Below are 22,205 nucleotides of genomic sequence, written 5' to 3'. Positions count from 1 at the left end.
AGTGGAGTGTTCCTTTAAATAGATTTGTTTTATACATAGTGTTGCTAAATATCTGGGATGTATGTCTGTATAGGCAAGTTTATTTATTTCATCAGTGGTAATTCAGAGTTCTTCACACAGGCATTATATAGAAGAAGAAAAAAGAAATGATTAATTGAAAACATAGCTTGTTAGCATTTTAATGTCTTATACAGTCCAATATATATATATTTTTCCAGGGTCGTCTCCTAAATCTGAGCTGCTCCACTGTTCCTACCTTTGTGCTGTCCATCACGGCTACTACCCAGGTGAGAAGAGAGGAAAAGAGTGAAAAATTAACACAAAGGACTTTATTAAATGTGTATTGTGCTTTTTAGTTCGATCAGAGAATGGGTTTCTCAGTTTGTGTGCTGTTTGAGAGTATGAACCCCAGGCACTTAAAAAGTGTGTGTGTGTGTGTGTGTGTGTGTGTGTGTGTGTGTGTGTGTGTGTGTGTGTGTGTGTGTGTGTGTGTGTGTGTGTGTGTGTGTGTGTGTGTGTGTGTGTGTGTGTGTGTGTGTGTGTGTGTGTGTGTGTGTGTGTGTGTGTGTGTGTGTGTGTGTGTGTGTGTGTGTGTGTGTGTGTGTGTGTGTGTGTCAGCCTTGCTGTTGTCATGGTGACTGATTTCTTGCTCCTTTTTCCCCAGGCTCTGGCTCTGATAGAGCTGTACAATGCTCCTGAAGGCCGCTACAAACAGGACGTCTACCTGCTGCCTAAGAAAATGGGTATGAAAAAATAAACCCTGCTAACTCTTTGAGAGATCTGTGCTGCTTATCTTCCATTAAGACAAGTGTCGCATGCAGTACACCCAGTAATTGAGTGAAATCCTCAAGTGTTGTGTTAATATTATGGCTGTCTAGGGGTGTAATCGCTGTAATTGGTTTAGCCTGTGCCGTGCACGGATGTTTTCAGCCTGTTGAAAGATTCAGTGTTTTCTGCGGCACACAGGGTAGAGAGTGTAGCCATGTGGGATCCTGCATAGACCCCGAGGAGCAGGAGACAGCTGAAAATAGGTCATGCTGTCACAAACGGCTGCCACTTCTCACTGCAGACTGCACCGCTCTGTCATTTCTTCATTCAAACCTGCAGCTCATCCTCACAGAACAGGCAAATATATGAGAGTTTGAATCCCGAACTGCTTCTTTAAGAGGAGGTGGAAAGATAGAAGTCGTTTATTATACTCGGTTAAATTCGCTTTTATGATGGAAGATTTCCTCAATTGTCTGAGGCTACGTCTACATTAATCCTGATACATTTAAAACGTTAATTTTCAAAATGCTACTGGTCCACTCGGAAAACGTTAAAATCATCGTCTAAACGCAACTGCCACAGAACAGCAATTACGAGTACATTTTCTGTAATCTTTCCAGGAATGTAATATAAAGATTGTACATTTATCTTTAGCAACACAGTGAACGTGATTAGCTCATAGCAAGTATAAACACTGATGTTTGTCGATACAGTATGTCACATGACTAAACTAGGGATGCACCGAATTCAGATTTTTGCGGTTTGGCCGAATACCGAATCCACTGGTTAAGATCCGAAACTGAATACCGAATCCTACTCCCATCCTCAGTCCATTATCGCAGTAAACACATTAATGAAGTAAACAACGTCCACAGCAGTGTAATGATGCTCAAATTGCAAAATATGTTATGCGGTATTAAAATACAGCAGTGGTACAAGCTCCTGACTAGTGGAAAGAAAGGCGTTTCCCGAGGCTGGCCACTCTAGCGAGGCGTTATCTCTGACCATCTGAAGCCTTGTTTAAGGCTTTTCGTAGTGTGGTTTTGGTCAACACTAGGGATGCAACAATACAGTTAGTCCACGGTTCAATACATACCTCGGTTTTTAACCACGGTTTTCGGTTCGGTTCGGTTCTGCTGATGGCTTGTCACATCAGTTTTTTTGCTATTCTATTCTTAGGCGACAAGAACAGTAAGAGGTTGAGGAGAAAAAAGACTATTTTTTATTGCAATACTCTTTCTTTATTTTACTTAAAAGAATTGAAAAACCTTACTTAAACTTTAAAACTTTGTACCTTGTACACATTCCTAGTGTATTGTATAATATAAAATAAAATAAATATATATAAAGATTTACACTGGCAGCTCAGAGCTGTACAGCAGAATTTAAGTGTGAAATTGAATGAATAAATGTAAAAATAAAACACTACATAGACTTCACTATAAAATATACATTGATTCTTATTAAAGCTACTGTAGTAGTTTTTCTGTCAAAGAGTGATTTTCTCTTTGTCTTTTGTTGTTGTATTAACATTAAAGGGATAGTTCATTCAAAAATGAAAATTCTGTCATCGAGAAATGAATACAGGTTTGGAACAATATTTGAGTGAGTAAATAATGACATCATTTTAGAGGTGAACTGCCCCTTTAAGGACAGCGTGTACACTATAGGCTGTTGTCAATTTAAGTCCTGCATGCATCTAATATACACACACGCCGATTTTACTTTCACTTTAGACATAATCGACTGTGTTTATGTTAACCTTGTTTGTATTTGACAGTATTAGTGCAGTAGGACAACTACTTAGTTCAGTAATCACGTGTTTGACAGGCGTTTAGTGCGCACGCTCGGAAAAGCGCATGTTAAAACCGCGCACGCGAATGAGCCGGCGAGGCTTTAAAACGCATACAAATAATGAACTTTCTTGATTGTGAATAACTATAGTGTTTCGTGAGTATAACAATTCACAAGTGCGTATTGAACCGTGAATGCCGTACCGAACGGTTCAATATTATATTGAGAATTGTGGCATCCCTAGTAAACCCTGTCACGTATGTTCTTCTCGCCGCTGTTTCCTGATGGATTATAGAACAATTACCCCCGAGTCGCCCTTTGTCGTTTCAAAGAACAGCCTCAACCAGGCTTGAGAGGGTGTTTTCTGCCGCAGGTTTAACTGTTAACAGACTGCGCTCCAGACAAACCCACATCACTTAGACATGTTACTTTAAAAAAAAAAAAAAAAACATACAAGGTGTGGATTGAGGTAGGCCTGCTATTTTTATTTGACAAAAAACTGTTCCGGTTCTTCAAAGCTTCAAACAGATTCAGTGTATTTTCGTGTTGTCATGTTAATTTGGTAATTATTTAAGTGAAAAATATTTAGTGTTGGCCTATTTATTGTATTATTTTTATTTATATTTGATCTGATCTGTATGCTGCTGTTTGCGCTGTAAAATAAACCTGTGAAATGTTTTTATTTTTAACGGCTCACAGACACTCGTCAATATTATCATTTTATCAGTTAACGGTTAATAATCGGATAATGAGCAGCGGTTGGGAAAATTAACCGAAATGAGCATCCTACAGCAGTTAATTTTATTTGAATTAAGAATAGGCAACATTATGCTAGGATGACTGTCCTTCTTACTCGAAGGTGCTGCATTTTGGCTGCTGTCTGTAGATTCCTTCATGCACAACTCATATTCTTTCAGATGTTTCATACGCAAATGTTTTAACAGCGGCTGTTGTTTAGGGTCCATTCAGGGCATTGCAAATTGAACATTTAGCTCGACTTGAATCGCCTTCTTTTGACTGAAAGTACTGCCAAACAACACATTTTCTGTTCACGAGTTCCATTTTCACTTTCTCACAGCCGACTGTAGTCGAACAGTCCACCTAGTAAACACCTTCCCATAATCAACGGCGGCGGCGTTACGTTTGACCAGCGGAGGCGCATGTAGTGCAAGCCTAGGGTTCGGTTCGGTGGAAAAAAATTCTAGAAGTAAACTATCATTAGATGTTTTTTGAATATGATTTGTTTTTTTGTATTATGTATAACGTAATAGTGAGCAGAATTTATGAGCGAGTTATATTAATGATGTGTCTTTTCTTGGTGCACAATTTTTAAACACTAAACTGCTGTTTTTGCAGATGAGTATGTGGCCAGCCTTCATCTCCCTACGTTTGATGCACACTTGACTGAACTATCTGACGAACAGGCCAAATACCTCGGCCTGAACAAGAACGGACCCTTTAAGCCAAACTACTACAGGTCAGCAGCTGCTTGGAAAAATAGTTTGATTAAAAGTGTCCCTATTATGCTTTTTCAATGATTACCTTTCATGATTACCTTTTCAAGTTTTAAAGATCAAATTGCATGATAAATTAAGTCATTGTCTCCTAAAAGAAGGAACCGATTCTGAACTGCCTGAAACGAGTTGTCTGTAATTCCAGTCTCACTTCCTGTTACATACCTACGCATGTTCCTCAATGGCGGCCTGTGAACGACGTCTACTTTGACCTGCCCATCAGAGCAGGGTAGACCAATCACAACAGACTGGGCCGTCTGAACAAACAGAGCAGAGTAGACCAATCACAACAGACTGGATCATCTGACTAGGGTTGGGTACCAAAACCCGATGCCAATATGGGATGTAAGCGGACCGAATCAGAACGCAGATTTCGGTGCCACTTAAATTCAAACGTGCTTTCACTCTTTGGCTGGCGCCGAGCCAGAGACCGATGTGCTCAGCGCTCGTCACATATCACAACTACTGTGTTTTCAACCACATAATGTTTATTTTAGGTTTCAGACATTTAAACGCTCATAAGTACTAGCAAAAATACACACTGATGTCTATAGAAGCGGCAATAACAATCCTTTCAGACAGTTATAACTTGACTAGATGTTTTATTCATATCAGATACACATTATATAGTAACTCTATAGTTTACTCTAGTTCAGCAGCGGTCACTTGCTTTCATGCGTTTCGTGACACGTGAATTAATTTACGTGATGTAAATCCGACAGATCCGATTCTCTGAGGCGCAGTATAGATCAGCTAACACACATTCACTCACACATATTTGAAAATCAGAATATCAGATAGTTCATGACATAGTTAGCAATTTTGTGAATATTTTGAATAAAAAAGAAAAAACGAAATAAACGCGATACAGCTGAGCTGTCATACAGCGCTATTGTGGCTGCTGTGTGTCATGTGAGAAGCATGACGCGTCGCCATGGAAACAATAATGCGATGCGTTCTAATATATTTAGCCAGAGAATATGGTCATATTTCTGCAAAATGAAGCTGAAGCTTGAAGCTGGTTTGTAGCAGACCAAGAATAAAGACTACTGTTGCTATTACTGTAACTGTTATTTAGAGTTAAATTAGGCCTGTTGTAGTTGGGTTAGGTGGCTTTAGTTTTACTGTGAATTTGTTAAGTAAATTGTGTTTTGTATTTATTTATATATTTAAGTATACTTTAAACTTGTAATTAATTGTTCAATTTAAATAATAATTAAAAATAAATAAATAAAAAGCCACTCTTTAATCTCATCCACTTCGTTTTGTGGCTCTTCTTTTTTTTTTTTTAAGTATCGGTTTAGGCACCGGTACCGTTTTAAAAGTATCGGTTTGGCAAAAAAAACCAAACGAGACCCAACCCTAATCATAGATCAACTAACACACATTCACTTACACAAAGCCTATTTGAAAATCAGAATATCAGATAGTTCGTGACACAGTTAATTGTTAAGTAATTAAGTTTGTGAATATTTTGAATAAAAAATTAAAAAACGAAATAAACCCAATACATCTGTCGCCATGGAAACAATAAGGCGATATATAATATTCTAAAATATTTAGCCAGAGAATATGGTCATATTTCTGTCAAATAAAGCTGATCCTTGAATACCAACTACTTTGCTGTTATTAGTACTGCAGTGTAACAGTTATTTAGTGTTAAATTAGGCCTATTGTAGTTTAGGCTTAGTTTTTACTGTGAATTTGTTAAGTAAATTGTGTTTTTTTAATTTATATATTTAAGTATACTTTAAACTTGTAATAAATTGTTCAATTAAAATAATTAAAATTAAATAAAAAGGCATTCTTTAATCTCATCCATCTCGTTTTGTGGCTCTAAAAAAAAAAAGAAGTATCGGTTTAGGCACCGGTATCATAAAAAACCCAAACGATACCCAACCCTACATCTGACCAATCAGAGCAGAGTAGACTCTTGGAAAGGAGGGGTTTAGAGAAACCGAATCCTTTATCAAAGCGTTTCAGACACAGTGAGAAAAGTAAAGTGTTTTATGTTAAACCTGTTGTAGAAAACTAGCAATAGCATAATAGGGGCACTTTAAAAACTCCTCAACCTGTCTGTTTTTAACCATTTGTAATGTTTTATTTTTAGGTACTAGATGCATTTACAGATGGGAAACGAAGACTGCAGAAATTCCCAAGACTCCATAATTCATACAGACGAAGGCGAGACAGAGCTGTGTGTCACAGCCTGCCTTTGAAGGGGAGGGAGAAGCCCTGATCTGATTGGTTGGGTGGGTGAAGGGCGTGGCTAATTAGCGCTACGGCAGTATTTATTTATTTTACGCTAGAATAACATAGCTAACCTTTTATGAGCTGCTACTGCCAGTGGTGCAACCTAGCAACGTTTTCATGGAGATTTCAGCGTTTCATCTTTTCTTAGCTTCACGTGTTAGCTGTACGTAATCCATTTAGAGATCTTTTATTGTTTAAGTTCCGGTAAAGACAAAAAAAAAAAAAGAAAATGTTCAATCATACCTGATGATTTAGTCATGGACATGCCACTTGCATGCAGTCCTGTTCTCTTGTTTTCTACATGATGATTTTTTCTTTATATAAAACGGGGGGGGTGGGACAGAATTACGGTCGGGCGCAGGGCTTGAAATCGTTTCTTTTAGTTGATCACACTATTCTTTTGTTGTCATTTGTTTTTTTAAAACTTGTATTAATTTTTACGGCCGATTTTAACATTTTCGCGCTCTCTTGGTTCTAAATAAAAGCTGTTGAAATGTAACTGGATTGTGAACGATTCGGGGGCAGGGCTTATCCCCACCGTTCATATAGACTGGAAGCTCATTGGCCGAGGCTTTAGCATTTCAAATTTCCCTCCCAAAAGCAACACCGTTTTCAAGAACGTCAGTATTGATGTTTGAGATGGAAAACGCTCAAACTGTGCGCGTTCACAAATCTATCCACGTTATTGCTGAATCTCGTCAGGCTGTGTAATCACAGGGGTGTATATTAAGATATTTATACTCGTTTTTTTTTTTATCTTTTCCTTCTGCCATCATCTTTTGTTCCTATGAACTCATCCTCTGTCTATCATTATAAAAATAAGCAATTAAATGTTACAAGATACTCTAGTGTAATATGAAATTGAATGAAACCCTTGTTTTATATACTGTGAAGTAGAGCCTATATCAATGAGATACCAAATGTACAGTTAATCCGGTACCGAGTTTCTTTCCAGGTCCTCGATGGGAGAGAGATGTGTGTGTGTTAAATGAAGCCAAGACCAACTGTGTACTCATTTCAGAGGATTGAAGGAAAGCTTTGCTGTTTGCAGGCCTGTAGAGCAAATGCTGCCTTTGTGACTGGGATATTCAAATCTAATAAAATTGGGACCTTTATTTTACTATACTTCTGAAAGTCTTTATGGCAGATATTTATCTTCTCTTTGCCATCTGTGTTTGTCATAAAGGGAATCGAAATTACTTTTTACCCGTTTCCTGTTTAATATGGCGTCACTTTCCTTTGCTCAGGACTGTCACATGTTGTGTAGGTGTCAATTAGCCGGTGCTTTTGTCCTGCTTATGGTCCTTGTTATACGATTAACCATTACATTACTGTACATTACTTTAGGCTGCTTATAGTCATACTGCAAAATTATTTTCCTACTCAATATTTTTGAGTTTCAGTACAAATATTGAGACGTTCTTAAATCAAGATGCATTTGCTTGTTTTCTGAAAATGTGAAAGTTTACGCTTTAAAAAAGAGAAATAAAAACTGCCAGTGATTTAACTCAAAGGGAAAACCAGGTTATTTGTCGGACCTCATTAGCAGGCATTTATTGATTTTAAGCATAAACTCGCTCTTGTAATGCATTGAAAACTGTATATGCCGCAACGTAAGCTTATAAAACAGTCACAGCTTAATATTTTTCAGCCCAAACTATATTATATCTGATCGGTAACTTCTTATTAATGAGTGAATGTGCAAACTTACCATGTTTTTACCATGCTATTTCTACATTTACCCCGTTGTTCATTTTTTAAAAATGTGAAATTCTTTGAAATGTACAATTTCTACAGCAAAAACTATAGTGCGATTCAAGAAAATGTATATTTTTATCAATATTTGAGAAATGTATTTGATTTGAAAATATCACTATATGAAATTAAGAACATTATAATATGAGAATTACAGTGAATTTAATGAAATTCCGGTGAACTTTTAACTCATGACTGCTCAAAACAGTATTAGCTACTCTGAAATGTTTTCAAACAACATATATTAGTAATATCCTTTTGAATCTGCAATGGTTGCATTTTGATTTAAGGATGTTGAGACATTTGTACTGGAAATGAGACGAAAAATGCTGAGTACGATTTCTTTTCTTTTCAGTGCAACTTTACAAAACACTAAAGGCATATAACAGTGTTACGTTTTCTCCCACACGTTTGCTTTCTCTACAGACACAAGACTGGTTCAATAATTGTTCTTCCGTTGTTAGTATGTGCTGCTCATCTGTAGTTTGTGTTCAGAGCGTCTACTGTAGAAATGTAAATGTGTCGATACCCCATATCTTTTCAATAATCCTCCTGTCACGTTCTTAAAGGAACACGCCAACTTTTTGGGACTTTAGTTGATTCACTGTATCCCCCAGAGTTAGATAGGTCCATACATACCATTCTCATCTTCATGCTAGCTGGAGCCATTTACCTCCAGTCTTTGTGCTAAGCTAGGCTAGCGGTGGGTGCGTCAGACAGAGTTAAGGCACGCAAGGAGATGAGAATGGTGTGTATGGACTTATCTAACTCTGGGGGATACGATGAATAAGCTAAAGTCCCAAAAAGTCGGCGTGTTCCTTTAACACACACTCTATGTACTGAAGCACATCAGTTAGTGTACGTCTTGTGCAAATGTGTTCAACCTATTGTCTTAATTTTTCTTTTTTGTGCGTGTGTGTGCGCGCGTGTGAATTACACTGTGTTTAAAGAGGCTCGTGTGCACAGACCGGTGTCTTTGCTGCCGTGTGGCAGTACATGGTGGTTCCAGGCCTGGGATTTTTCGGGATGGTTTTATAACCACGTGGAGCGCATGGGATCAACACCAGCACCTCTTATGGAGAATGAGCGTTGACATGAAGACGTTCGAACATCTGTATATTTATTGTTGTAAATCTTCACTACAAATAAGAAAGTCTTTAATGATGAGTTGTCAACGATGTTTAAATATTGCAAGTGCTGGTAGATGAGCAATAATCTGTAATCTTGAGGAACAAAAATAAAAATCACAAATGTAAAAAAGATTTTTTTGCAGGTATTACCGACTGCGGTATTTTTTTGTTTCGCGTGAAATCAGATTATTATACTGCAAAAATAACAATTATAAGCCTATAACTATATATTTTTTATTCTTAGTATTTTTATCTTGGTTTCCAGCATAAATAAGCAAGATACATTTATTTGAGAAGCAAAAATAATGATCAAAATCAAGTGAGTTTTTGCTTTAAACTAAAATATCTGTCAATAGGGTAAGACATATAATCGTGTTTTCCCTTTGAATTGAGTAGGCCTAAGGGCTATTTTTCTGGCAGATTTTTTTAAGCATAACCTCACTTAATTTTGATCCTTTTATCAGAAAATAAGACTTATCTCTTATATTGCTTCTCAAGAAAGTGTATCTTGGTTTAAAGGCACAATATGTTAGGATTTATGGATTAAAATATCCAAAGACCACTACAACAGTGTTATATATAATTTGTTGACGTGTAGCCTACTTTATCCCAAATGTTTCCAAGAATGTTTAAATCCAGAGAAATAAGCAGTTTTAACCAGGACACGGACCGTGTCCCTGCGTCTCCTGTCAATGACATCATACCGGCGTTAACCCTCGAATGCTGAAAGTAGTAAAGAATGACCCAGGAAATACTTGTGCACATATTTTAGGCTAGTTTTTATCTAATTCATGCATGTTGTTATTAAAAAAAAACTTTTTTGATGTGCGTATGATTGATTTCAAATGTATTTGATTATTGCACACCTCTCAATTCTTTCCCAGTGTAAGCTTGACTCCATCCTTTAATTTCTGCGATGAGGAGACCGCTTGTTTGTAGACAGTGAATAAGCGCTCAGCTTCGGCTTCCTTTAATTTCCTGAAAGTGTTCAAGATGGATGGGAGAACTGCTCTGTGTCAGGCCTAATTTAGGAGGATTGTCTTTAAGGGGGGGTTAAATGCTCTGGACATCCCAGTGAAAAGTGGGCGAAACTGTTATGATGCCTTTAGGAAAGTATCTCACATTTTAACTTGGCTGCCACCTAAAAATAAGGTAAGCTTATGTTATTCTTGGTGAGCTCACTTAGTATATTCCTGGACATGAGGTCATCAGAGTTATAATTGGACAGTGTAAACAGTGGGTGTTTATTCTGGACACATGATGGTTTGGGGGATATGTACTGTATGCAAATAACGAGAACAGTTGCTGTTGCCACACACACCTTCAGGATACATGCACACAAAAGGCTTTCCATCTGAAGTAATGCATAGTTTATAAACTTTAGTTATAAATATGTTTATAAATCGATATGGATTCAGTGATGTTAAATAATATTTTTAATGAAACAAAACCGGTTAATTTATGTTAGCATTTTAGCTTGAATATTATTATTTAAATCTTCATTCTAATTAATGGATAGAAGGGGGATTTACCTTTTGAACATTTCAACTTAAAACGGAAAACTTTTTATGCGTTTTGGTAGTTCATTTACACGACAATTGCGTTTTGGGTGCCTTGCAAACACATTTTTTTGAAAACCAGCTTTAAAGTTAAAAATTATAGCGTTATCGCCTAAAAAAAACGTGAATTTGTGACGGCATGCGTATGCGTATAAGTTACAAGTGTGACCCATAGACTGGTGTGACCCTACACGTTTGTTTACAAATGTTGCATCGACGAGATAAAGCTGTGGGGTTTTCCCCATTGGTGCAGAAATGCATTTCACCTCACAGCCAGTCTTTAACCTTTTCTGTCGCACTTTTAAATTAAAATGTTTATTGAAGCTTCATTCCCATTTGGCTTGATTTATGTGTTGACACCGCCATGCCGAACGTGTCCCTGTCACAATGTGGCTCTTTCTAGATGTAGAGAAGAAAACTCAGTGTTCTTTCTGTTCCTCAATGTGAATAATAGCACTTTGTTTAGCTGCATCACAACTGCATTCTCTAAGGGCCCACTTGTCTTTATTTGAGTGACTACTTAATTTCCGTATATATATATATATATATATATATATATATATATATATATATATATATATATATATATATATATATATATATATATATATATATATATATATATATATATATATATATAGCCTATATATATAACTATTAAGCTACTCAAGCTGTGTATGCACACGGGTGTTTAATTTTTTATTTATTTATTTAAATTAAGTTCAACCATTTGAGAAGCTGAATTGTGGTGATTCCACACCCTCATATATTACATAGAAAAGCAAGACATTACGTTTATTAGCCTCAATTTAAAGCCAAAATAAACATTTATAAAAATTAGTACATTCTGAGAGAATTATGGTCAGTTTTTTTAAATGGAAAAGCATTCATTACGATGTGCTCTCTATTTGTTTTTATTTTTATTAATCACCAGAATATACGATATGACATCTTTAAAGGATAAAACTATTAAAATTACAACGTTTAAGTAAATAAATTAAAGTAAAATCTCATAATTCGTTTGCTTGTTTGTGTTCATTACTGTTTAAAGTAGAGTCGTATGATGTGCATAGTTTTTACAGTCTGTAGTAGCACCTGCATTTTCTTGGTCAAGTGCGTAGTGGGCGTGGCTCACCGCAGGCGTTAAGTCAACAGCCAATCAGAGCGGCGGGGCCGGATATAATTCTGAACGTGGAGTCCAGCAGCGTCTGTTCCAGTGTGACAGTGTATTTCCGTGCGGCGAAAACACACATCCAACAGCCTGACAGATGCAGCAGACCGACGACATGGAGGTACCTTTACTTAATGATTCTAACAGTAACAGACAGAAGTCTCTGGCTCAAGAGAGCGATGGGTTCTGCCATCAGCTGAAGGATTCGGAGGTAATCCGAGCACACTGACAGTTTGCAGGGGTAGAGGGGTGTGTGTGTGTGTGTGTGTGTGTGTGTGTGTGTGTGTGTGTGTGTGTGTGTGTGTGTGTGTGTGTGTGTGTGTGTGTGTGTGTGTGTGTGTGTGTGTGTGTGTGTGTGTGTGTGTGTGTGTGTGTGTGTGTGTGTGTGTGTGTGTGTGTGTGTGTGTGTGTGTGTGTGTGTGTGTGTGTGTGTGTGTGTGTAAGGTGGCTTGTTGCTGGGGGCTTTTAAATGCCTCGAGTTGTTATTTTAGAAACATGCATGGTGCTAAAAATACCTTCTCCTTAGGAATTTGATCCGGTGTGACTGGCTGATGGTTTTATAGGGGATATTCATGCGTTTCATGTGCATGCCTTTTGAAGGGGAAACATGAAGGGTGCATTTGTTTCTGTCTTTAATTCCCACTTCTTCCACTGTATGTGTATGTGCACATGCGCATTTACAATGCTGAGACTGTATGCATTTGGCTTTTCATCTACATGTGTATAATCAAATTAACCCATCACTGTGAGTGGTCACACATTCCAATTCATTATGCTATAGATATGTTTTTATAAGTTTGACTGATATTAGCCTTGTATTATAAAATATTTTTTGTGATATTGGGCTTTAAGGTGGTCAATAGACCTGTCTGTCCATCCATCCATAGGTCCAGTCATCCATCCATATAGAGGTCTAGCCTATCAATCTATCCATCCGTCCATTCATATAGAGGTCTAGTCTGTCTGTTCATCCGTCCAACCATCCATCTGTCCATCCATATAGAGGTCTAGCCTATCAATCCATCCGTCCATCCATAAAGAGGTCTAGTCCATCCATCAATCCATCTGTATACAGGTCTAGCCTATCAATCTGTCCATCCATACATCCATCCATCCATCCATATAGAGGTCTAGCCTATCAATCTGTCCATCCATACATCCATCCATCCATATAGAGGTCTAGCCTATCAATCCCTCCATCCATCCATCCATATAGAGGTCTGTCTGTCCGTCCGTTCATCCGTCCATCCATCCATCCATCCATATAGAGGTTTAGCCTATCAATCCCTCCGTCCATCCATCCATCGGTCCATTCCATCCATCCATCCATATAGAGGTCTGTCTGTCCGTCTGTTCATCCGTCCATCCATCCATCAGTCCAGTCCATCCATCCATCCATATAGAGGTCTGCCTATTCATCCGTCCATCCATCCATCGGTCCATTCCATCCATCCATCCATATAGAGGTTTAGCCTATCAATCCCTCCATCCATCGATCCATATAGAGGTCTGCCTGTTCGTCTGTCCGTTCATCCGTCCGTCCGTCCATCCATCCATCCATCCATCGGTCCAGTCCATTCATCCATCCATATAGAGGTCTAGCCTATCAGTCTGTCCATCCATGTAGAGGTCTAGCCTATCAATCCATCCATCCATATAGAGGTCTAGCCTATCAATCCATCTGTCCATCCATATAGAGGTCTAGCCTATCAGTCTGTCCATCCATCCATATAGAGGTCTAGCCTATCAATCTGTCCATCCATCCATCCATCCATCCATCCATCCATCCATGCATATAGAGGTCTGGTCTGTCCATCCATCCGTCCGTCCGTCCGTCCGTCCGTCCATCCATCCATCCATCCATCGGTCCAGTCCATCCATTCATATAAAGGTGTAGTCCATCCATCGGTCCAGTCCATCCATTCATATAAAGGTGTAGTCCATAGAATCTAGGTCTCATCCATCCATCCATCCATCCATCCATCCATCCATCCATCCATCCATCCAAAGACTGCACACTAAAATCTACTCCTTCTTTCCAACATATGAACATTATTTATCAGTCATTAAAAATAAACGCAGGCAAATGCATATTTGAGTCTCTTTTTGGCACAGCGCAGGGCATATTCAGTCTTCAAGGACAGTAAGGCATATTGTGCTGGAATATGTCCAGCCTAGTGAAGTTATGGTAATGAATTCCTCGACCGTGATCATTGAGCATATTGAATGTTTTTCCCTTTTTTTTTGAGGAATTAGAGCGTGTTTTCCTCCTGCGGCAAAAATATTCTAGGACAGCGCTGGGAGGCGGTTTGAATGTACACAAAAAGCCTTAAAATGATGTGCATGACTGGAGTTTATGACAAGGAGTGAAACTCAAAGGTCAAATATGTGAGTGATCTGACATTAAACCAGAATATACTGGATGTGAAGCTCTGTGCTTGAACTAATGGTGTGTGCATATTCATATTAGTGATGAATTATTGTATCTGGCAGCATTAAATGAGTTATGAATAATAAATGATGAATATGGACTGGCATCTTTTGGGTTTTGGTCCAGTAGGTTGATGCTGGCACAGGGAACCACATCGTGCAGCCACGTTTTGAGATTTGAGATTTATTTCAGTTTGTTTCGTGTGCAACTATTCTTCAGTAGCTCTAGGTTATGGTTTGGTTGGGCTTTAATTCAGCTGCACTTTGGATTCTGTGTTGAATTTGATGTTAATATACTCAGAATATAACTAGAAACCTGGAAAAATTTTACCCTGTAATGCCTTTGTTTTTTTTACTGAGTATCATATTTGATACATCAGGTGTTTATGACTCATATTATGGTATAGTGAGAATATGGAGCTCCTATTTGAGGAAAAACGCCTCAGATTTATTTAGAAATCCAAACTGAGCAAAAATATGCAATTTACATTTTATGCATTTGGCAGACGCTTTTATCCAAAGCGACTTGCATTGCATTCAAGGTACACATTTTACATTTAGTCAGTTCTTGCTTTCCGTGGGAATCAAACCCATGACATTGGCGTTGCTAGTGCCATGCTCTAATGTTTGAGCTAAAATCATGAAAATCATGTTTGAGGAAAATCATTTTACTGCAGCTGCTGATATTTATATGGCCAAAAACTTGGATGAAATTCTAATAGCTTGTAATGTAAATCAATGAGATCTTTATAACAGTATAGCAGACTTCAGACTTAAAATGCATATAAATATCAGTCATCACTCAGTAATATGTCTTAGTAAGATGACATTTAAATGCTTCATTTTATGATCAAAGCTCTCTAGTTTTATTATAATATAATATAATAAACATTTAATGCAATGCAATAGCATGATGATTGAGAGATGAACAAATAAATGTTCCTTAAAAGACGTCTGTGCGTTTCTGAGTAATCCGATTCGCGGCATAAATGTGTATTTGGTTGGGCTTTCAAAAGATTAATCGCGATTAATCGCATCCAAAATAAAAGTTTGTGTTTACATAATATATGTGTGTGTGTAGTCTGTTAATTATTATTTATATATATAAATACACACACATTCATCTATATATTTAAGAAATATTTGCATGTATATACTGTATATACATTTATATAATGTATAAATGTATAAATATAAATGTTTTATTTATACAAATAATTTTTTTCTTGTGTGTGTGTGTGTGTGTAAATATTATTTTTTATATATAAAACATTTATATTTATATATATATTATAGATTATATAAATGTATATACAGTATATACATGCAAATATTTCTTAAATATATAGATGAATGTGTGTGTATTTATATATAAATAATAATTAACAGAGTACACACACATATATTATGTAAACACAAACTTTTATTTTGGATGCGATTAATCGCGATTAATCTTTTGACAGCCCTAGTATTTTGTTTACTGGACGTTGTTCTAGTTTCTAAGTATCCACAGTTTGCCTTTCTATCAGACGTTTTGGCCCTTGACCTGCCTTGTTTTTTTTCTTCTGAAACCATCAGTATCATTGCTTTGAATCAGACATGAGAGTTCTGCTTCTGGGAGATCCGAGTGGGAGTATAACCTTTAGGGAAGTTGTTGGTAACGCTGTCAAAAGGAAAGCCCATCTCTCTCTCTCTCGCTCCTGCTCTCAGTTAGAGGCGTTCACCATGAGTATCAATGCCATCTGCTCCTGAGGACCAAAATAAAATGCTCCTGACTGTGCTACACATGTCTGTGAAAGAGAGAAGAGGGTAAACATTAGAAATCATTAGTTTTGTGTGCACAACTGCACATGCATGCATAAAATCTGCACACGCATTATGATGATCATATCCGAAATGTATATTTTCCCCATAATGCATTATCCATTTAAAGTAAAATGTAGTGTTATTTTTTTTCGCAAAGGCAACATTTCTAATATTCAAGTTTTTTTTAACCAATATTTCTTTATTTCAGCTTTATTTCAATTAACAGAAATGTATTGAATAGTTTTAGTTAAGGGGACCTATTTTAAGTTTCCTCGATTGGCCGCTGCCAGGAAAGTCATTAATGTATTTCTAGCTTATAGCTGTCAAAGGAAAGATTACAGTAAAAGCACTCTATGAGAAAATCGAGAGGGGTCAACGATCACTTAGAAAAGGCACCGAGTTTAAGACCTGAGAACAGAGTCCAACAATATCAAGAGCTCTTTCAATCTCATTGTGAAGGGTTGCGCATAATGCTGGCCTGTACGGGTGGGTGGCAAAAAGAGGCCATTACCCCCCCCCCCCAAAAAAAAAAAACATGTGAAAGCAAATCTGAGGTTTGCCAAAAAGCATAATAGGGGGTGACCCAGTTGTAATGTTTTTTTGCCTCCATAATAGAGCTTCAGAGTGGTAATTATGGGGCGAGTCTAACATGAACACAACACCATGCATTGAAGAACAGATGGTGCAAAAGACACGGATGAATTATTGTATATGGCTGCATTAAGTCAGCATTTAGCCAGCAGCCATATCACCCTGTAGCCCAAGACTGGTTTCCCACTGAAGCTAAGCAGGGCTGAGCCCGGTCAGTACCTGGATGGGAAACCTGAGGAAAAACTAGATAGCTGCTGGTAGAGGTGTTAGTGAGGCCAGCAGGGGGCGCTCACCCTGTGGTCTGTGATGGGGACACTATACTGTCAATAAGCACCGTCCTTCGTATGAGACGTTAAACCGAGGTCCTGATTCTCTGTGGTCATTAAAAATCCCGGGATGTCTTTCGGAAAAAGAGTAGGGGTGTAGCCCCGGCATCCTAGCCTGGATGCCAGCCGAATTTAGCCCCACCCACAACATTTGAGGTCGGGAAATTTGGTCTGGACTTGATCCGTTTTGGAGCAACAATGCTCGAACCAGAGCTTTTCGGACCAATCAAATTGTCAGGGTGGGCTTTATACGATGATGGACAGATGATCCACAGTAACATAATCATCCACATTACCAAAGAGCGCTTGGGTTGAATTCGTTCTAATCCTAAACGGAGAACTATGCATTCACCTTTGCTATTTCTCTCAGAAAATGATGATCATGTTGGTAAGAACTCTTACAACACCGGTAAAGATCGTTTACACTCATCATCTTCTTCTTCTTCTTCCAGCGTGCGTGCAGTTGAGTTCTGTTGACAACTATGGGTCGCTCCGTTGCTTTTATTGGTTGTAGGTCTATCCAATTGAGTGCAGAGGCATTTTCTTTCCTGGTTTGGTTGAAATGCCCCATAATCACAGCCCAATGGAGCCGTTTCAGACTCATATATTCTGACTAGAATTTGAGTATGACGACGTCAGGCTACTGGCATCCTGGCCAAATTTGCCCATTGGCCTCTGTCCATCATGGCCTCCTAAACATCCCCATATACCGATATACAGATTGGCTTCATTACTTCTCCTCTCCACCAATCAGCTGGTGTGTGGTGGGCGTTCTGGCGCAATATGGCTGCCGTCGAATCATCCAGGTGGTGCTGCACATTGGTGGTGGATGAGGAGATTCTCCCCCTTCCATGTAAAGCGCTTTGGGCACCCACTGTATAAATGTAACGAATTATGAAGTGAGATATGAATATTAAACAATGAGTATTGCCTGGCATCTCTTGAATTTTGGTCAAACATCCAGAACTCCCTAAAAAAACTGCCCAAAAACAGCCTGGAAGCAACTTGTGCATAGATAAGCTGCATTAAGAAAATGTGAAAACCTATCGTATATATTCTGGGAAATAAGTTTATACCTGATTATAAATCACACCGGATCAAAATTGCATTGTTGAGAGAAAAAAATGCATTGGTGCAAAGTTGCATTGATGTAAAAGTCACATTTTATTATTACATTTAGAAATAATGTAAAATGATTTAGAGGCTAATTAAAAAATGTATTTAAATTTGTATTTCTTAGAAAAACAGCTCAATGCTTTAACAAATTACATTGTTTCAACCAAGATGTTTAGAAAAAGCTTCAGTTCTATTAATATAATTAATACAAGGATATATAATATATCAGTGTTGGCATTGTTGGCTAAAACTATAAAAATATATATGAAATAAAGCTTAATCAAATATAAATATTAGATGTAAAAAGAAAATTATAAATGTTGCCTTTGCAGCTAAAATGACAAAAATTAAACCTAAAAAATGAATTAAAGCTAAATTAAAAAATTACGTAGAAAAATTACATTCACATAATAAAATGATTGAAAATTTAATTAAATTGAAACCTTATTAAAAAAATTTTTTATAAATAATTAAAAATATTCAAAACATAAAAATTATAATATAATAAAATTAGTGCTGGCATATCGATTAATCGCATCTAACAGACACACACCCATATATATATATATATATATATATTTACAAACTTTTCTGTAAGATGTGATTCATTGATTTGACAACACTAAATATATAATATATAATATAATATGATAATAAATGTTGGTATTGTTGACTAAAATCATAAAAAATGAAAAAGTTTAATAAAATATAAATATTAGATGTAAAAAGAAAATGATAAATGTTGCCTTTGCAGCAAAAATGAAAAAAATAAAATAAAAATAGCAAAATAAAAAAAACTAAGAAAAATGACAAATGCACATAATAATTATTGAAACCTACATTAAATTGAAATCTTGTACAAATAAAAGCTATAAATAATTCAAAACATACAAATGATATTAAAATAACACTATTATATTATATGAATTATATTATAATAAAATTAGTGCTGGCATATCGATTAATCGCATCTAACAGACACACACACATATATTTATATATATATATATTAACTAACTTTTATGTTAGATGCGATTTAATTGATTTAAAAACACTAAATATAATATGTAATATAATAAATGACCTAATTCTAAGCTTTTTTTTCCCGCAGCACATTTCCGATGATAATAAACTGCAACTTATAAGGTTTCATAGTAACGTATATTTTGGTTCATCATTTTCTTATCAAGCATCAAAGCGAGATCAAAAAGGCAAAATTCTTTTGTGTATCCAATAGGTCAATTCTGGCCCCGTTTTGAGATCTACAGATTACTCCAGTCTGTTTCAAGGGATAGTGGGACCATGCAGCTTGTTCAGTTGCTCCTTGTTAAGGTTTAGTTGGGCTTTGATTCAGTTGCACTTTGGGCTTTAGATTTGCTGCAGGAGAATTTGAAACTCTTACTCAAATCCAAACATCCTCAGTTTTATTCAGAGGTCCAAACTGAGAGAAATAATGCAATTTAGGGCAAGCAAACTGCATTCTAAAACACAAAGATTGGGAGAAAGTCCAGCAGAACAATGAAGCCAAATTAGCTGCAACAAGGTGAATGTCCCGCGGAAGCACTTTATCTTCAAATGGATAAGATTAATCAGCTGAGCAAGAGAAACTGATGTGGTCCTCTAGGGGACTGAAGACACTTCATCTCCAGCATTATATGCTCCTTACATAATTCTTACTCAACTGAGAGCAGAACGTGTTCCCCAGATGTTCATTTGGATGCAATTAAATCGAAATGCCTCAGAGGACCTGACACCTCTTCATTTGAGACAGACTGTGGCAGAAAATCCTGGAAATCCACGTTTGGCTCAAGATTTTAGAGGCTGTTTAGTGACATGAGCATACAATAAATCAGCATTGATGTGATGGGGAAAGTTTAATTATACTCAGCTGAGTGAATGCTCTCTGATGTTTTGAAACCATTAAAGGGATAGTTCACCCACAAATGAAAATTAGCCCATGATTTACTAGGCGTATATGACATTCTTCTTTCAGACGAATACAATCTGAGTTATATTAAAAAATGTCCTGACTCTTCCAAGCTTTATAATGGCAGTCCAAAATTTGAAGACCAAAAAGTGCATCCATCCATTATAAAGGTAATCCACGTGGCTCCGGAGGGTTAATAAAGGCCTTCTGAAGCGAATCGATGTTTTTGTGTAAGAAAAAGAAACATATTTAGCACGTTATAAAGTAAAATATCTAGCTTCCGGTGAAGCGTTTTTTGTATTCTTCTTATGGGAAAAGCGTAACTGACACGACGATGACGTCAGATGTAGCGTAAGCGTTTTGAACTGCGAGAGCGTTACACTTTCATCATAAGTTGAATACAGAAGCCGTTCTACCGAAAGCCAGATATTTTACTGTATAAAGTTTTAAATATGGATATTTTTCTTACACAAAACCCATTGATTCACTTCAGAAGGCCTTTATTAACCCCCTGGAGCCGTGTGGAGTACGTTTATAATGGATGGATGCTCTGTCTGTTTTTTGGTCTTCAAGTTTTGGGCTGCCATTATAAAGCTTGGAAGAGCCAGGACATTTTTAAATATAACTCCAAATGTATTCGTCTGAAAGAAGAATGTCTTATACACCTAGAATTAACTATCCCTTTAAGGCGGTTTTTGAGTGTGGATGTTCACAGTTTAATTGCTCTTTTATAGATTTATATTTAATAATTTAGCAGAAGCTTTTATCCAAAGCGACTTTGAACAATAGAAGCAGTTAAACCAACAAAAGGGCAACAAAATGCTAGTGCTGTGACATGTCCCAGTTAGTCCAGCACAGTACATACACTCACCTAAAGGATTATTAGGAGCACCTGTTCAATTTCTCATTAATGCAATTATCTAATCAACCAATCACATGGCAGTTGCTTCAATGCATTTAGGGGTGTGGTCCTGGTCAAGACAATCTCCTGAACTCCAAACTGAATGTCAGAATGGGAAAGAAAGGTGATTTAAGCAATTTTGAGCGTGGCATGGTTGTTGGTGCCAGACGGGCCGGTCTGAGTATTTCACAATCTGCTCAGTTTTCTGGGATTTTCACGCACAACCATTTCTAGGGTTTACAAAGAATGGTGTGAAAAGGGAAAAACATCCAGTATGCGGCAGTCCTGTGGGCGAAAATGCCTTGTTGATGCTAGAGGTCAGAGGAGAATGGGCCGACTGATAGAAGAGCAACTTTGACTGAAATAACCACTCGTTACAACCGAGGTATCAGGCAAAAAATTTGTGAAGTCACAACACGCACAACCTTGAGGCGGATGGGCTACAACACCAGAAGACCCCACCGGGTACCACTCATCTCCACTACAAATAAAATCACAAATTACCAATTCAGACTTTATTTCTCAGGATTGTTAGAGTTGTTCAATTTCTCACAATTGCGAGTTTTAAAGTCAGAATCGCAAGATATAAATTTACAGTTGTGAGTAATAATGTTAAAATTGCAAGGAAAAAAAGAGAGAATTGTGAGTTTATACCTCAAGAAAAAGCATCAGAATTATTAGATAAAAAGTCACGTGGCTGAAACATGCTTCCACATTACTGTGTTATGCAATTTGTTTCTCAAGTAAATTCAATCAAATTACCTTTTTAGTTCTGAGTTTATATCTCACACATTTTTTTTCTCTCCAATTCTGAATATATAACTTACAATTCAGTTTCTTTTTCTTCTCAGAATTGTGTGTTTACATCTTGCAATTCACACTTTATATCTCGAAATAGCAAAATGTCAGAATTGCAGTTTGTTTCTCAAGTTCATAATTCGCAACTCAGGTTTTTCTCAGATATAAACTCACAATTACAAGAAGAAAAATGTATTCCATGGTGGAAACAAGCTCCCATACAGAGAACAGGTGTATTTTTCTTACCACAAATAGGAAAAAGAGGCTACAATTTGCACGAGCTCACCAAAATTGGACAGTTGAAGACTGGAAAAATGTTGCCTGGTCTGATGAGTCTCGATTTCTGAATTTGGTGTAAACAGAATG

General features: G+C 37.1%; 2 protein-coding genes across 5 annotated transcripts in view; both read left to right on the top strand.

Moving 5' to 3' along the window:
* Positions 1–7,449, top strand: part of ahcyl2b (adenosylhomocysteinase like 2b) — a 60,310-nt gene extending 52,861 nt beyond the window's left edge. Inside the window, exons 14-17 of the mRNA XM_079817532.1 lie at positions 219–287; positions 665–743; positions 3,919–4,039; positions 6,187–7,449. Of these exons, the coding sequence (XP_079673658.1) occupies positions 219–287; positions 665–743; positions 3,919–4,039; positions 6,187–6,193 (276 nt within the window). The 3' untranslated portion in view covers positions 6,194–7,449. The remainder of the gene's footprint in view (positions 1–218; positions 288–664; positions 744–3,918; positions 4,040–6,186) is intronic.
* Positions 7,450–11,942: 4,493 nt separating this feature from the next.
* Positions 11,943–22,205, top strand: part of strip2 (striatin interacting protein 2) — a 48,527-nt gene continuing 38,264 nt past the window's right edge. Inside the window, exon 1 of one of the 4 annotated variants that reach the window (XM_079817973.1) lies at positions 11,943–12,065. In XM_079817973.1, the coding sequence (XP_079674099.1) occupies positions 12,042–12,065 (24 nt within the window). In that variant the 5' untranslated portion in view covers positions 11,943–12,041. Of the gene's footprint in view, positions 12,156–22,205 lie in introns of all 4 variants that reach the window. The other 3 variants (XM_079817974.1, XM_079817971.1, XM_079817972.1) reach the window with 3 other exon arrangements.

Source organism: Gobio gobio, assembly GCF_949357685.1.
Source record: "Gobio gobio genome assembly, chromosome: 5".
Taxonomy (NCBI): Eukaryota; Metazoa; Chordata; class Actinopteri; order Cypriniformes; family Gobionidae; genus Gobio; species Gobio gobio.
The sequence above is the reverse complement of the archived record's forward strand: the minus strand, read 5'-3'. Positions and strand labels throughout refer to the sequence as shown.